Raw genomic sequence first — 16,526 nt, 5'->3', positions numbered from 1 at the left:
TAGATTCGCCTCAAAAAGCCCTTTCGTATGATACCACATACGATAGGTTTTGGAATTATTATTTTTTTCCATACAAAAAAATAATGTTTTACCACTCCCCTTGTTTGTTTTGGCCTTTAGTATGTGTGTGCCAAACGGCTAACCTGTACATCGATTTGCGGTATTTTTATACGAACGGGTTAGACTAAAATACTCGTTTAAATATCTAAGGGACATACTCATTTTGTTTCGTTATTTGTTTACTGGTAAGTTCTCTACATTAAGATTGCCAGAGTTTAAAAAAGTACTACTCCATTAAATGGAAAGTGTTCTGCTAGGGTTTTTTGTTTTAGTCGATTTCATCAAGGGCGGGATCAAAGAGGACGCAGCAGTTTCTGGCGCCAAGATCGCAACGATATCGCCACTAGAACAGTAATCGTCAATAAAATCTCAATTTAGATGGCACCGATACCGTGTGAGTTACGGACGGACAGTGAGACCGAACACGAAAACCTACTCGACGATGGAATGCGCCCGCCGCAGGACCTGCTAACGAATACACGGCTGGTGCTTAATTTAATTTCGGTTTATAATTTAGAACGATTAATAATGGATGGGTTATTGAAGTACGACTCGTGACAGTTTTGGAGATAAGCCTTTGAAGCTAATTATTGGGTCTGACGGCTGAAATTTCGCGCAGGGTGTCCGCGGGCGCCACAATTTGACGCCTCGCCATCATCGGCACGCCTACGCCTATTTAAAACAAACCTTTTTGTTTTTTTACACCTTCCCTACTGGCCAGTCACAGATAAGGACGACGAAAAAGACACTTAAAAATAAATTTGTCGAAAGTGATAAATGATGGATATAACTTTTATTATTTCAAATTAAATTAACGATCCGACCCGAACGTCTACCTTTTCTCACATTAGAGGATCTTATCTGGAATGATTGCTTCCATTACCTTGGAGAACGGACGGACACGTTGTTTTGTAGTAGAGGGAAGATAAAGTGATTAATGCGTAAAGCAATTAATTTTGATTGAGGTGTGTTTTATTAAGTAATTGTTTTTGTTTCCAATACGTGAATTTGGAACGCGCCGTAAAGTCAACACAACAATAGTAGAGTTGTGCCGCGGTGTTTGATGATGGATAGGAAAGTTCAGTCTATCGATTGTTAGAGGTTCAAATTAAAGATTGGTATTCAAAATAACACATTAATATTAGTATTAGGGTCGGGGTCGGTTCCCACAGCGCTTTAATACATTTTTCGTGTTCCAGTTAGCGCCCCATAAATTGATTAAGGGACTGCGGCGACGGTCAGAGGTTTTTTTGTGATGCGGGACAGGTAATGACTCGGCTGCTGCCATTCTGGGGTCACCGCGGCATTCCACCACACAGCACATAACAAGTGCTATTTACTGTGTGTTTACACCACTACTAATAATATTTAGTAAGTAAGGACATACTTACATATTTGCATGCCGATTAAAACGAGTGGATCCATGTTGTATTTAACCTTTCTTTGCGGCGTTCTATGCAAATGAGCGATTCTGAAACTCACACCTATGCTAAGATAGTTTTGCATTGGAATATGTATGTTGATTATATAGGTACAAACCTATACATAATAAACATAAATAGATATGTACTTAATAATATTCGTTCCCACTTCATATTATAGTTTCTGCATCACCATACTATATTGGAAATTATGTATTTCTTGTTCACTTAACCATCTACGACGTTGTCTGGGAGAAATAGATCTTTAGCGATAAGAGAACTTGTGTTTACCCTTATGTAATATTCTAAATGCATTTATTTTTTCATATTTTAATGCAAGCGTTGGTATTCACATAAATAATAAGGTGCACAATAATAGTGTAGGTACCTATATTTGTATCGTATTGTAGGTACTAATAGTAATAAAGTACCTATAATGTTAGTGTTACATTAACAATATCCAATTTAATCCTTACTTAATCCCACTCGTTCAACCGCAAACTTTTATCAAATCCCAATTGCCAAATGAAGCATTTAAGCTATTAGCTTAAACGAAATGCTTCGAGACCAAATCAGCATAATGTAGCGAGCCAATTTCCTGCGGGGAAATTGCTTTCCCGACCAAATGTTCCAAAGTACGTAAAAGCTTCTGTTCTTTTCCAGTCACTCTAGCAACATCAATCATGTTCTTTGGAAAAACGTATTTTTCATAACAAATGCATGAGAATTTTTTTTCCTGACGGACTGCACAATCGCTGGCCCACTTAGGACGTGAGCAATGGTTTTGTAATGCTCCACCAACAATGATGTTTTTGTATAGCGTAACGTTTTGGAATAAATATCAATTTAGTATAACAAATGTTAGGGCGTCACGATTAGGGAACAATATGCGCCTATAAATCCCGTAATGCTAATGTTCCGTGATGGTTCAGGTTGGAGCGATGAACAAAACAGAATTAAAAACGGACTTACATAAAATAAATATTGAACGCGTAACATAATATTTAAGTAAGATTTGAATCTTGTTTAACAACTTACCTTTAGCAACTGTTAAGTGCAGTGGGCCTCAAAAGGCTTTACGATTTTACACTTATAAATACTATCATAGATATATGTAACTCCGTATAAGATTTTTTATTCATAACAGTTGCCCAATGCGATAGTGTAGCAAAATGTAAACTACAGACATAACAAAACTATTTCTAAGTATAACATAACACAAAAGATAAAAAAAGTCTAAAGAAAAAACGTGCCTCGGAATTTGAAGAAAAAGTTATACTCGAGTAGATGGCGCCACACCTTTGGCCTATACTCGGGTAGATGGCGTTTGCGACACCGTTTGTTATTCAACAATATTAACACATTCCACAAAATTATCACAAAATATAATGAAAAATCCACATAATGTGCTGTCACTTTTTTCCGAACCACTTTTTAGGTACTATCTACGGTAGTAACTATTAGTTATTCTGTGCTATCTATTCTCTTTGCTACTTGACAATTTAATACATAAATTACTATGTCAGCTTGAAATAGTAATAATTTGATACATTGTCACTCGTAATATACCCGGGCAGGATAAATGCTAGGCAAAGATGACAATCGTACATCGACAAACGCCGAACGAAAAAAAAAATCGGGATGACAGATGCTATAAAATGTTTCGTGACTATATCCATACATCATTTATGTTTCGATTGACGTTTTCTATCAACTAATGTTATCATCTTTGCTAGGTCCCCAGTTCTAAAAACGGTTATATGCTTGTATCCAAAGGACGCAAAGCGGAGAATATTAAGTGTGTAGTCACCCTCGTTTCAATAGTGTTCCAATAAACAATTAAGCATTAACGTGTTATTCCAATTAATACATTACAGTGGTGACGAGATAGACAAACCAACAGAATATCACAGTTTTAATTAATAACAAAGTGTAATAAGTGAAGTGCCTGTTATGCACAACTGTTTAAAGTTTTTTTTTTAATTTGTTGTATACCGTGTAAGCGTTTTGGTGAAATACTGTCAGCTTATATGTGTGAAATAAATAAAATGAAAAACGCAAAATTGCAGAATAGACGCTGTGAATTAGATCTGCTTTTGTTCTGTGTTTCGGTCGCCCAATGAAGTCGGCCAGTACTTTAGCCGTATATAAAAAGGCGCGAGGTGACAATATAAATAACAATTTGGCCCACCCCGTTCGAATGTGGTGCTCCGAGTGGATTAGCATAAGAATGCCGCATCAGGGACGCCCACGACCACTGTCCCTTGTCTCTTATACATCGAATTTAATTTTGATTTACGACAATCCATACAATTGTACGCAAAACGTTTTTAGGTTGAGGATTAAATACCTATTGTGAGGCGGTGACGATGCGCCTATTGTACGGAGCTTTTAAGTAATAAGTTTGTGTACTACGCTACCTCACGTCAACACAAAACAGATGCATTATTTAACAGGTTCTGCTTTCATTAATGACGAAAAAAAACTGATTGAAAATGGTCTGTTAAGTTTCGTGTTGATGCTATTAACTCTAATTAATCATTACAATTAAACTAGGCTATGCTACTTTGCTACTAATAGGTCCTTTAATTAAACCAAAACAAAATCAAAAACCAAATTCACAATATCTGATGACTAACGTGCAAATTGCAAAGACATAAAGACACAAACATAAGATAAAGTGTACCTTTCCCCGATATTAATTAGTATTTGATACATTAATACATTGATACTTTGATACACCTGAACAAAAAATAATATATTATCTTCATACAAATCAAAAACAAATATTTTAAAACAGCATGGTAATAAATGTAAGTTAACGCTTTAAGTAGGCACTTAATATCTTAATTAATAAAAGCAAAGGACCGCACCATAACTCATGATCCACATTGGGCACACAGAAAAGTGCTTCTTAAGATTCTTTTATGCAAATGTTATAAAAATATACATCTGTGGAATTATTAATGAAGGGTCTGCTCGCATGTGACGTGTTCGTGCATTAAACTAATATATGAGGGTTAATGATCGTCTAATTATTTTAAACAGCTCATAAATTTTGATTAAGTTTATTTACTTTATTTTTTTTCTTATTTTTAACCCGGTGAAGGTCGATAGATGTAAAAAGTAAATGAGTATTGAGTAATCATATAAGTGTATGTTTATTTAGTTAAGATAAGATCCACAGTAGCTAGTTATAGATAATGTTAATGCAGGTACGCTGTGTAGTTAGCCCAAAAATAGATAGACGAGAAAAAGCTTTCGATTCGAATGCAAAATTGCTTACAGTATTTGCTCATCGTAAAATACTTATCAAGAGGAACTATATAATTAAAATTTACTCAAGCTTATCTCAAATCAATGTGTATTTTAGCTTCAATTTGGGTTTTTATCAAACCCAAAAACGAAATAGACCTCATCGTTAATAATAAACGACGGTGCTCAGTGTTAATACGCATTTAAGATAATATATATTTTACGGTACAAAAATAAAATGCCCACCTAATAAATCGTGCGAGCCTTATCGTCTTTCGAGAGGCGACAATAAGAACCAGATAAGGGCAGGGTCTCGGGTCCGAGTCAAAACTTTGGTTTAACTTTTTCGTTTGCGTTTGGGTTTCCTTGTCACGTATTAAGGAGTGGTTTAATGGACATTATTCGTGTTCAAATGTTTTTAGGGACTCGAGGTGCGTTTGGCCGCGCGCGAGCTGAGCGTAATCGGCGTCGCATCTTAATTTAGTTGTCTTGTATGGTGGGCCCAGTGGGACATAACCTAACCCACTGCGAAGGCAAAGGACGCCCGCGCGGCGCGCCACACATATAAATACGCCGTGATTCCATAATAAATGCCTATCTTTATTTATAGGATCACAATCTCAGCTTATTATTTGTCCTATAATGTACAAGAGGGACTTTGTATTTATTGTAAGTATTTAGCGATTCCTGGGTTTTGAGTCATTGGTATGTAGTTAATTTATTGAATAGGTATGCTGAATCTGAAGGAGCAACAAGAGCTTATGGCTAGAATTAGTACCTGGTCTATGCCGCGTTCTTTTGACATTTAACCAAATGGCTATAGGCTTAATAATTAAAGTTAGAATACCGAATAAAATATGAATAAAGAAACATGAGTCATAACTATCTTATTTCTATCTATCACAGTTGACTTAAGTACATCTTTTGAATAATTTACAGGAGTTATGAATGTAAACACAGTTTAGAAACGCCACACTTCCTAGTTTGTCGGTTTGGTAAAAGAAAACTAGTTTTACTTACCACATTGACGAACTCCTGAAACGTGATAGAATCACTAGTTGCACTCTGAGCTTTGTCCAGAAGGATCTGAAAAAAATAATCCTTACTTAATCTGGAACACTCAGGCAAGGTATAATAGCCAGATAAACTTTTAGTACAAAAGTAGCCAAAATAAAACATTGACACAAGTTAGAAGAGTTGAGAACGGAGAGACAGAACATGTTTAGTTACAGGTTACAGATTGTTAGAATACCAGAGAAGTTCACGTAACTTGTTATCATCAATAACATTAATATTTCGGTGCTCATTATCTGAGATAGTATTTTGTTGACTGTACCTCTTGTTTGTGGGGCGGCACTTGCGCTTTGAAGTCGGGATTCTGTAGTGTCACCAAGAAGTCGAGCCAGGGGATCTCGCCAAAGCCTTCAGGGTCAAACTGTAATGAAAAATAAGTTTGTATATAATCATTACAAAGGTATCAGCAGAGGCACGTTCGTTATTTTTGGGCAACTCGTGAAATCACCATTTCTATCATTCCATCTAATGTTAGTACAGTAATGACACTAATGACGAAATATATGTCATAGATAAGTTGATTTAAACTTTCTATCATATGGCGAACAGGTATGACGGTTTTCAAAAAGAGTTACAAGTTTTTATAGGTTTTGCAATGTGACACCCTTGAAAGTTCAATGGCCTTTGTTTTCTTACATATTAAACAAAAGCATGATTATTTTATGAAAACCTTCTGATTTGAAAAAACAAAGTCGAATTGTTGCTGACTGTGGGATATGAGAACACTACGCGACACTTCGTCACGTCCACAAAGGGCGGTTAATGTTATTCACAGCCCTTAGCGAGCGCATAGTTACAATACCAAAATAAATTCACCTCTATTTAAACATACTTCACATACTTGTAATAAATTCAAAGGCTAAACATCCCTAATGTTGACTGTATTTAAAATAAAAATAAAATAAGTTTTTTTTTTGCTTTATTTATTTAATATCTTGGGTTAGGTTATGTATTTTATTTTAAAATACTTACATTACTTATTTCACATTATTCCAAAGTTAAGAGGGGGCTAACGCAAAATTGTAGTTTCTACGTTGAATTTACACGTTTAAACTAAGAGCAAATAGGATTTTATAAAACTGGCCAGGTGCGAGTCGCCTCGCGCTCGAAGGGTTCCGTACCATTACGCAAAAAAAGGCAAAAAATCACGTTTGTTGTATGGGAGCCCCACTTAAATATTTATTTTATTCTGTTTTTAGTATTTGTTGTTATAGCGGCAACAGAAATACATCATCTGTGAAAATTTCAACAGTCTAGCTATCACGGTTCATAAGATACAGCCTGGTGACAGACAGACGGACAGAGAGACAGACAGACAGAAAGACAGACAGACGGACAGATGGATAGAGTCTTAGTAATAGGGTCCCGTGGGTACGGAACCCTAAAAATCGCACGGCAATTAGACTATATTTGCATGGACAGACCCCAACTAAAACCTTACAGTATTTATGTTTGCTCGTTAAAAAAAATCTTGAAAACATGTATAATTTTCTTTTATCTTAATTCTCGTTACCCAGCGTACAATAGCATTATAATTTTAATTCGCTTGTGATATTGCCGAGGGATCTGACAAGCAAAATTTGAAACAGAAGTATAATTTTAGAATAATTTAGATACAGGTAAACCCTCGCAACGGCCATTTCGTCCGTCGCAAGTTTCGCGCAGCGCTTTATATCTTTTATCCGCTTGATCCGCTTCTAATTTCGCCCCCTCTTTAATCACTAGAAAATTATTGGAAAAACGTAGACCGCAGGCATATTTGTTTGACACATCTTGTAGCGTTATTGTTTTGTCGAATCGGAAAAAGAAGCTGATCTGACTTGACAGTCACACCCTATTCTCACGAACTCGTTGTGAATATCTAGCCAGATCATCCACTCAAAGCACGCACCTTCCCCTAACTCCCATCACTTCGCACATGATTCTGTTGTGACAGCATAATTTTAAAAAGACAAAACGTAAGCGCCCCTATCTTCAGCCGGTATTATCTGAAATGTCCCCTACGTGACCATACTGCTTTTGATGTTCGGCGCTACCGCCCTTTGTCTCTTCATAAAGGTTATCACACAGTTGAATACCCCCTTATTCATAAACCTTTACAAACCTTAATTAGTTAATGCATGTTTTATAAACATACCTTTCTTATAAATACATAAGTCAAAATGGCAGATTAAGACAAACGATCAATAGGTTGGGGTTTGTAACACGTTTATGAATACCGCCAAAATGGCTCCTCTACACGATGGCCCAGCAGCGTAGGCCAGTCCAAGGGACGCAGCTATGGAATGAGATATGCGGTGGAATGAGATAGCAATATCACTTGCTCCCTCTAACGCATAAATGCGTCCCTTGGACTGGCCTACGCTGGGCCATCGTGTAGTAGAGGAGCCATAAGAGAATGACTTATTGCTGCAGTGTAGACAGTCAATTTAGGCTTAGTTCGAACGTTCAAACAGGAATCAACTTAGCTTGGCTCGCCGTGGCCACTGCAATGTTACTATCATGACCCTGCTCGATTTGGCAAACACAACCCGCCCTTAGCACACCACCCTACTGGTATGTCTCTCTCGCCTCAGCGGTTTAAATTTGTGTGTATGCAGATGCTGTTATAAATATGTATAAAGTATATAAGGCTTGAGGATCTGAAGCATTGATAAGTGTGCGTTAACCTTTATCACGTTTAGCTCGCTTCCGTACATTTTAATCAACCAAAAGAACATTCCCCGAAATTTATAAAGCACAGTTTTTATGAATTATCACGCGTTAGTTAAAATTTTATGGCGAACGGGAGCTGTGAAGAATTAAAGCTCAGCGATTTTATCTTTAATTGATATGCGTTGGTCGTTAGGTGTTTTATACCTTAACCAGCTAAAACAGGTGTTGTTATCTAATCGTCGTAACAACTCTAAGCTTTTAATTATAGATAAAGCGTTTAAAAGAAACTTAGATATCGTCCATAAAAATAAGAATGATTTAGGAACTTCGAGTGTATCTTAATCTTAATCCAAAACTGGAACAATTTGAACATACTTTACCTACTTATAAATAATTTTCAGTGCATTTTTTTAAGATTTTATTTAGAATACTCTGTTTGTTATTATTTATTTGTTTGTTTGAGTCAAATCTTGCAAACTAAATTAGATCCACTTGCCATTATTCGTTTGAGCTGAAACAGCCGAAAGTAATTTCTAAACAATAGTTATATGTTATACTTAATTATTATGGAGGCAAAGTTGTTAATTAACTTCTCGTGCTAATATTGATACCCGATCAAGCGAAAGATTCGAAAATTGAAATCTTGAGCGTGGGTAACACAGCATTTTTCACGACACCATGCAATGCGTGGAAAATAGTACCTAACTGTAAAACATTAGGTATAAATCACATAATTTTTAATTTGAATGCTATTAAATATTTACTACCTATTCGTCACATCAATCATCACTTAAAAGTATATTCCACCAGCCAAAATAAGGAACAACTCAATATTTGCAATAAATTAGTTTGCCACTCTTGTGGGTAAAACACAACTTTCTCGTCAGTTGTTGAATAATAAAAACAGCCTTTACGAGTGGTGTTTTTTTTTGGTTCCTTGTATAAATCGCCCACTCATTTGCTCGAATCTAACAATTTTTTTTCAAAGTGTGGGGTAAAAAGGTAGCGAAATAAAATAAGATAAAGATATCGCGATGATGAAGTACCGGGCTGTCAGCGAAACGCATCTCCCATCTAACTACAGTACTCATAAAGCATTGTTTCGCGTCTGGGAGCTCTCAGTATAGCTTGAGCCTAGAATCAGTAACATCCTCACTTATTCAGAGACCAGACTTATAGTAGTTCTCCTAAGGCAATGCGCTTGGTAAGAAAGTGAATACCCGTTTTCGTCTCACGTGCGAACATGAATATAAATAGTTTCTTCTAATAGATTATCTGTGAAACACATATCATAGCATCATCTTTAATGTGAATTTAGAGAAAAGTGTTGGGAATTGTGGTGATGATGTGTCGGAAAGTCGGAAGTTTGCGTATAGCTTAGCAAGCTTATAATTATCATTGTTATGATGAAGCACAGTAACAGGAATAAAACATAAAAGATACTTACCCTATCAAAGAGTAACCGCCATTTCTGAAAAAAAAAAAACAAAATTCCTCATGAAAATGACTGAGAAATACGAGTACAAATATGTTACAGTCGCAGCACTCGCAGCCTCAATTTTAAAGGCAGATTTGCAGATAGTGAGATTTAAAGGCTGATACCAAGAGATATTTTTGTTTAGAGGGTTAAGAGAAATTAAAAGATAATATTCGTAATATATATGTATACTTACGTCATGCATCAACTCCCTTCGGATCTCCGCCTCGTCCAACTCCGAGCCGAGATCCGTATGATCCGTATCATAGAGCGGCTCAGCGGCCCTCGACAGCGAGCCCAGCGAATCCCGTGCCGAGGCCAGCGAACCGGTGACCGTGGGCAGGACTCCGGCCTCAATCCCGGACTCCATGGACGTGTTGGTGGAGAGCAGCGGGGCTGTGGTGACGGGCGGCGCGAGTCCGCCGCCCGCGCGGCCGCTTCCCACCCACACTGACATTCCCACATTCACACTGCACTATGGTTCTTTTACTTTTACGGAATGGTGTTGATGTGAGTCTTCGCTTAGACGCGGTTTTTATTTAAAAGCGCGGCGCATTTATTCATATTCGATTGGAATTTTATTTAGTAGCGCTGGAATTAGGCCCGATGAGGTTTCCACGCGGCAGCATCAGCGCTTGGCAATTTGGCAACAAGTATTTTGGCATTCATGAAGTAAAATTACTAAAAATATGTTAAAGCGCTCTCATAAACTTGCCATTTTACATACTCGATAAGGCAGTGTTGGATTTTATATTCAAACTCTTAATTTAGTTGTAAATTTTCGCGATCATATAAATTTATAATATGTAAATTTATTTTGTATGGACAGAAGCTTCTCGGGACCATGAAATACGTATGTTCTGGATGGTAGTGTCGCTGGACATTGATTTATGCCTGGTGCTAAATTAATGGGTAGGTATAAAAAATCTGATACTAAAGTAAGTTACTATTGGAGGAAGATTTAAAGGCACATTATTTTTCTAAATATCTATGGTTTAAATGTGGCACATCTGAAACAAACAAAATTGATTGATTTTTGGACACTCGCTCAGTGTTTTCCTCAAAAATGTTATAATAATTATCAGTGTTATAAACGCTGTGACGTGTTATCTCTTACATGGGGATTACAGAGGTTATAGGTGCTATAAAGCGGCCCCTGCTGTATTTTGAATATTTTAGAAATAAAAACAGTATAAAGTATCATCCCTGTTTAGTCTCGATCTCGCGAACAAGGGTTGTTACTACTTGTTACGTTTATAGCCCGGACCGGACCCCGTTGTGCTCTCAAATAAGTAAGTTTAATAAATAATCAGCAGAAATTTGTAAAGTAAGGTACTACGTTGTACCTACGCAATAAATAAGGGTAAGTTGGTCATTCGTTGCGGCAACTTGAGTTACAGGGCTTCAATTATTCTGCGGTAAAGATTGTTAAGAATAATGTAGTAGGTAGCTAATATTCGGGGTACAAATAGCCTCACGTTAGTTACCTAGAAGAATAATCGCAGCAAAAGCTTCGCATACGAAGCATATGTACATTATGTACTTACTAACAGCATAAACATTCTTAACTGACCTTATGGTCACCATTATTGGTGGGCCTTGTAACTTTACAATAAGGTTTAGGTTATTCTCTGTTAGCCGCTATACCCTCCTCTGTACACCCTGTTTTTTTTAAAACTTTATTAATTTCAAGGGTGCATTCTTGAGCTTAAATTAAGTTATCTTTCAAAAACCATTGTGAAGATACTTAAAGCCTTAAAGTAATCAATCATCTATTTTTATCTGATAAGCCCCATGCGCGCGGACCTTAGTTATCGGAATTTTGTAAAAACACCGTGTACCTATAGTAGATAAGGTAATTGTAGTAAATGCGAAGTGCGAATTTCATATTTTTTTCCCAAATCTACAAAGAGTGCTTACTCTTTCTTTAGGCACTTTAATCACAACATAACTAAATTTATGCGAAATACGCCGACTTTATACGACTCCATGAATCGCGAATAACGTCTTAATGATTTTGTTTGCGTAGCGTAGAGGGCCCTGTAGGGCGCTTGACTTTTCTTTGAGGGGTGCCAAATGTATGTTTTATTGCAAGGACCTTTTGGCTCACCACCTCACCAGCCTTTCGCGCTGCGAAGTACTCAGGTTATTGTGGATCAATATGAACAAACCACATGAATTGCATATACGCTTTATAAGGCCCAAGTACCTATTTAAAATGTATCTACTGAGTAATTTAATTGTTGGAGTTTGCATTTAATATTTAGATAATCTAGATCATATCATAACACAATATAAACTGTTGCTTGTTGAATCTTTTTCACGTTCATATAGGGACAGTTGCTAAAATTAGATAAGTATACTTATCCAGAAAATATCAGCTCTGAATTAAAAATTTGCTAATTCGATTAACTTATATGACGTTTATCAATGTTTTTACTCGACTTGGCTGGGGCCTGGCCCGACTATCAGAATACCTATATGAAAGTATACCACTAGGAATGTAGAAGTTAGAAGTACCGATCATCTTTAAAATTTGTAACGTTTGTAATTTGTTTAAGTATCCGCTACGCGGAATTTTATCAATGCATCACACATTACACTACCTACCTACGAGATACCTCTATTCTACTTTTTTAAACTGAATGTTACATCACGGCAATCAATTAACTTCCCGGTCTCCTAATCATGGCCTTTAATTGCATTACAATATCGTTATAGGTAAGCAAACCCGAACAGCGAGATAGCCAATCAGCTGAGGGGGAGCAAAGCCCTCCGGACCTTCAACCCTCTGGCGTCGCCATGGCAACCGGCAGGTTCCTACCCTACATTACGATAAACCATAAACGATTCAAAACCAAAATGTTGTAAGTCTATATGAAACCCTTACAGGTTTACAACGTTATTTAATTCAAACGGTTGTAGTACTTGTTAGTTAGTACACGTGCATTTGCGCGGTAGGTTGCGAACAACGGTCGCGAAAAGATGTTTTTACCGGCTAAATAATATAAGAGACTTAATTTATCGTACAAATCAACCCGTAAGGACCGTAATTAATATACTACGTTGTCGATTTAATTAATTTTAAATATAGGTACGTCTCGTGTTAAACAATTTTAATTTACAATTATTTTATTTGTATCGCTAACTTGAAATAAATAGTTATTTTTTATCCGGCTCTTGGAAACCACTAGGTACCTACTTACCTACATATAAAACTTACAAAGCGAAGCATCTTGGTAGATACTTAGTTACGGAGATAATCACAAGATGCACTTGTTTACCTGAGAAGGCAACGGCCTTTAACACCAACATAACCAAAAAACACCAGCACTCACCAGTCTCAATTAATCTATAACACTTCACTATCATAAGGCTAAGTTTACACCCGGGTTTCATTCCCGAATTAACGTTTCGTGTCAAGAACACATTACGGTCCAACCAGCCGGACTTTCATACGTCAAAACATCTCACGTTGTGGTGCAGTGAAAGTGAGAATGGCGTCTCGATTTCAGCGCATGCGTGAATCCCGAATGGGAAAAACTCATCCTTACTTTCGCAAATGCCTACCGCTAAGCTTGTGTTAAATCTAACCTAAGCCTAGTTTTTTGGCGCAAAGAGTTTCTTTTGCGACGGCATGTTTAGGTGGAAGTGAGGTTTAAATGGTTATTCATAAAAATGCAAGCATTGAATGAGGAAGCTCTGCTGCCTTTGAGCGTGCTGATTGAATGCCTCAAAACGTTCTTAGCCTAGTAGGGTGAGTGGTTAGCAAATGTGAAGGGCTTTCTAGAGCCGAGTCCGAGCTGTTGTTTTAATATAAGTAGGTACATTGTATGAATTATGTAAGAAAAAAAATACAAGTCAGTGTAGGTACGTTAGGTCCGAAGTAGTAAGAACATTGTAAAAACCTACCACTTACCTAATATTAATATGATAGCGCGCCATCGACAAATACACTGAGTACAGGTGATCCAAAGTGCTGCAGCCAATCCGTATCATCCACTGCTCCTTCTACGCCTCCCCCAAGGATCTCCTCAATGACCGGCATTGCTAACTGTTTTCTGTAATCTTACTCGTAACTTGGTCGTCGGTTTACCATGTACCATGTTGCCGGCCTTTTCTTGCTGCTTCTTGCTGTTCACAGTCGCCACGTGGTCGCCAATAAGCTTTCTGTCCCAGCGCCCCAACGGCCATTGGTTGGACTATAAATAAACCCACAGCCTGCACAGCCATAATAGCACTGCTACTTACTCTGTACTCTCTGTAGGTATGTATTAGTGTTTTTCCTGATGGTGACGTAGGTTTCCAGTGCTCCCAAGAATGAATCCTTGAATACGTGCTTAATTCTGCCTTCCTTACATACCGAAGCGGTGTGTGAATACGCATCCGTGCTAACTGCATTATAAAAAAAAACACAACAATCAATTTAAATTAACGGCCCCCTAGCCTAGTCGGTAGCAACTATTATATAATCTGTGTCCCGGGTTCGAATTCCGGTCAGGCCATTTTTTTGTGTGTTCATCACGAATATTTGTTCCTGAGTTATGGATGTTTTCTATGTATGTATTTATCTAATCTATATATAAGTATCTAGGACCCATAGTACAAGCTTTGCTTAGTTTGGGGCTAGGTTGATCTGTGTAAGATTGTCCCCTAGATATTATTTATTTATAGATGTATTACCTGTTAAGTCGGTTGGCAAAGAAATTCTGACGCCTAGACTATTACAATAGCAAACTTGTCTTTTGATGTTTTGGCCTCCATCGCGGTCCGGTAAAGACTACAGCATTCATATTACCTACGATGAAATCCATTCATAATTTCTGCATGCAATTTTGAATCTCACTGTACCTACGCCGTTTGTCCGGCTGTTTGAACACTATGATTGTAAGTATACTTACTTACATTTTTTTATCCAATTAGTTTTTGCACTTTCTTTCAAATGGGGGTCGTAAGGCAGCAGGCAGCTCGCAGAGACTACAGATAATGGCAATGACAAAAAACATTTCACTACAATACTATTTTATACAATCGTGATATAATAGAGAGCTTTTCAGTCGAGTACCGTGTTTAAGCAACGAAGCTTGCTGAGTTGCTTAAGTTAAGGTACGAGATTGAAAAGCTTGATTATATCACTATTGTATACAATACTTTTTCTACGAGACAAAAAAATAATACTTTCAACTAGTAAAATCATATAGGTAAACAAACCAAAAGTATACAGCTAAGATACGCGAGCTGCCGCGGCCCGCGATACTCGTGCGCGCCCCGGCCGCCGGGCCCGGCGCCCGCGGCGGGTTGGTCAACGACACCTCCTCGTAACTCATGAGGCCCTGGTACCTGCTCCGCGCTAAATTCAATTTTAAGACAGTTTTTTTCTCAATTTTGGCCACCGTAGCGTATGGAGACTACAAGCAACGCCAAGCGGTTTTCGTAGGGTATGGATGTTGCTATATGAAGGGTGTCACATGTGGGTTTCTAACTTATGAAGCAATTGTTTCTACTACAACATAAAATAAAATGTTTTTGTTGGCCAACCAATCACAAAGCAGATGCGACGCAGCAGCGTGCTTAAGCAGGCTAATTTGCCTTGAATCGAGTCTCCTTAAACAAGTATTTTTTTTTTAAGTGGAAAAATTACTGCCTTGGGTGAGACTTGAACTCACGGCCTCTGGGTCGATACTTCTCAGCGCTCTGCCAACTGAGCCACCAAGATCTCATCCATAGTCAGCAAATCTTCCCACTATATGGGTCTAGGGGACCCTAGCGACATCTACCGTAAGAGTGTTACACTTCTTAAACTTCTTATTCTAAGCTTAATATAATGCCAATGTAATGATTCGGGTTCTTGAATTCGGTGATAGATAAAACAATTGGTGACAGTTAACTTTACACTAAGTATATTAATTTAACACAACTAAGACCTTAAATGATAAGATAGAGTAAAATAAACACAATGTTCGATATCGCTAAAATGGCTAAGAGACAATTATTAAAAGTCACACAGTTTAAATAATAATAAAAAAGACAAAAATAAATAAATATAAAAGTGAAACTAAATGTAAACAAAAAAACAAACAAATAAAAAGAAACAAAAAGATTTCGCCTTCGTAGGAAGCGAACCCGGGTCACTTGCTCAGCAGCCGAGCGCTCGAGCCTCAAGTCCAAATCGTCTCGTGACAACTGTAGCGAAATTACGGATAGTATTCCCCTGCAATGCTATTCCGGGAGTTTCTTATAATTTCCATAAATGATCCCGATAGAAAGGACGTTCCCGTATGCTGTGAACAAGGTGTCGCACAGTGAGTGTAAATAACACTTTTATATCTTCTTTTCTTCTATGAAGTTAATCAATAAAGTTAAATGATCAGCCGGTACACTTACCCCGTGACTATTTCTGGCACACACGCACAAATATCACAACAAACTCCAATCGATGCTACTATGGCGTAATTGTCGTACCGTGTCCGTAAAACCACGCATATATTTCTTAATCGCCGTCTTATTAACGGCGTATCATTTCTCCCGTCTGTTCTTTCTTTTCGCCGGTCGTCCGCGTTTTTCCGCGACACCCTCAATTTTCA

The 16,526-nt window shown here is 37.5% G+C and overlaps 1 protein-coding gene across 1 annotated transcript in view; it reads right to left on the bottom strand.

Annotated features, from left to right (window-relative positions):
• The window catches only part of LOC134744316 (rhomboid-related protein 3), a 174,290-nt gene extending 160,828 nt beyond the window's left edge, over positions 1-13,462 (bottom strand). Inside the window, exons 1-5 of the mRNA XM_063678091.1 lie at positions 13,281-13,462; positions 10,139-10,952; positions 9,913-9,936; positions 6,073-6,171; positions 5,757-5,822 (exon numbers count right to left, since the gene is read on the bottom strand). Of these exons, the coding sequence (XP_063534161.1) occupies positions 5,757-5,822; positions 6,073-6,171; positions 9,913-9,936; positions 10,139-10,399 (450 nt within the window). The 5' untranslated portion in view covers positions 10,400-10,952; positions 13,281-13,462. The remainder of the gene's footprint in view (positions 1-5,756; positions 5,823-6,072; positions 6,172-9,912; positions 9,937-10,138; positions 10,953-13,280) is intronic.
• Between the last annotated feature and the right edge of the window lie 3,064 nt (positions 13,463-16,526).

Source organism: Cydia strobilella, chromosome 9 (assembly GCF_947568885.1).
Source record: "Cydia strobilella chromosome 9, ilCydStro3.1, whole genome shotgun sequence".
Lineage (NCBI taxonomy): Eukaryota > Metazoa > Arthropoda > Insecta > Lepidoptera > Tortricidae > Cydia > Cydia strobilella.
Note: the sequence above shows the minus strand (reverse complement) of the source record. Positions and strands in the feature narration are given on the sequence as shown.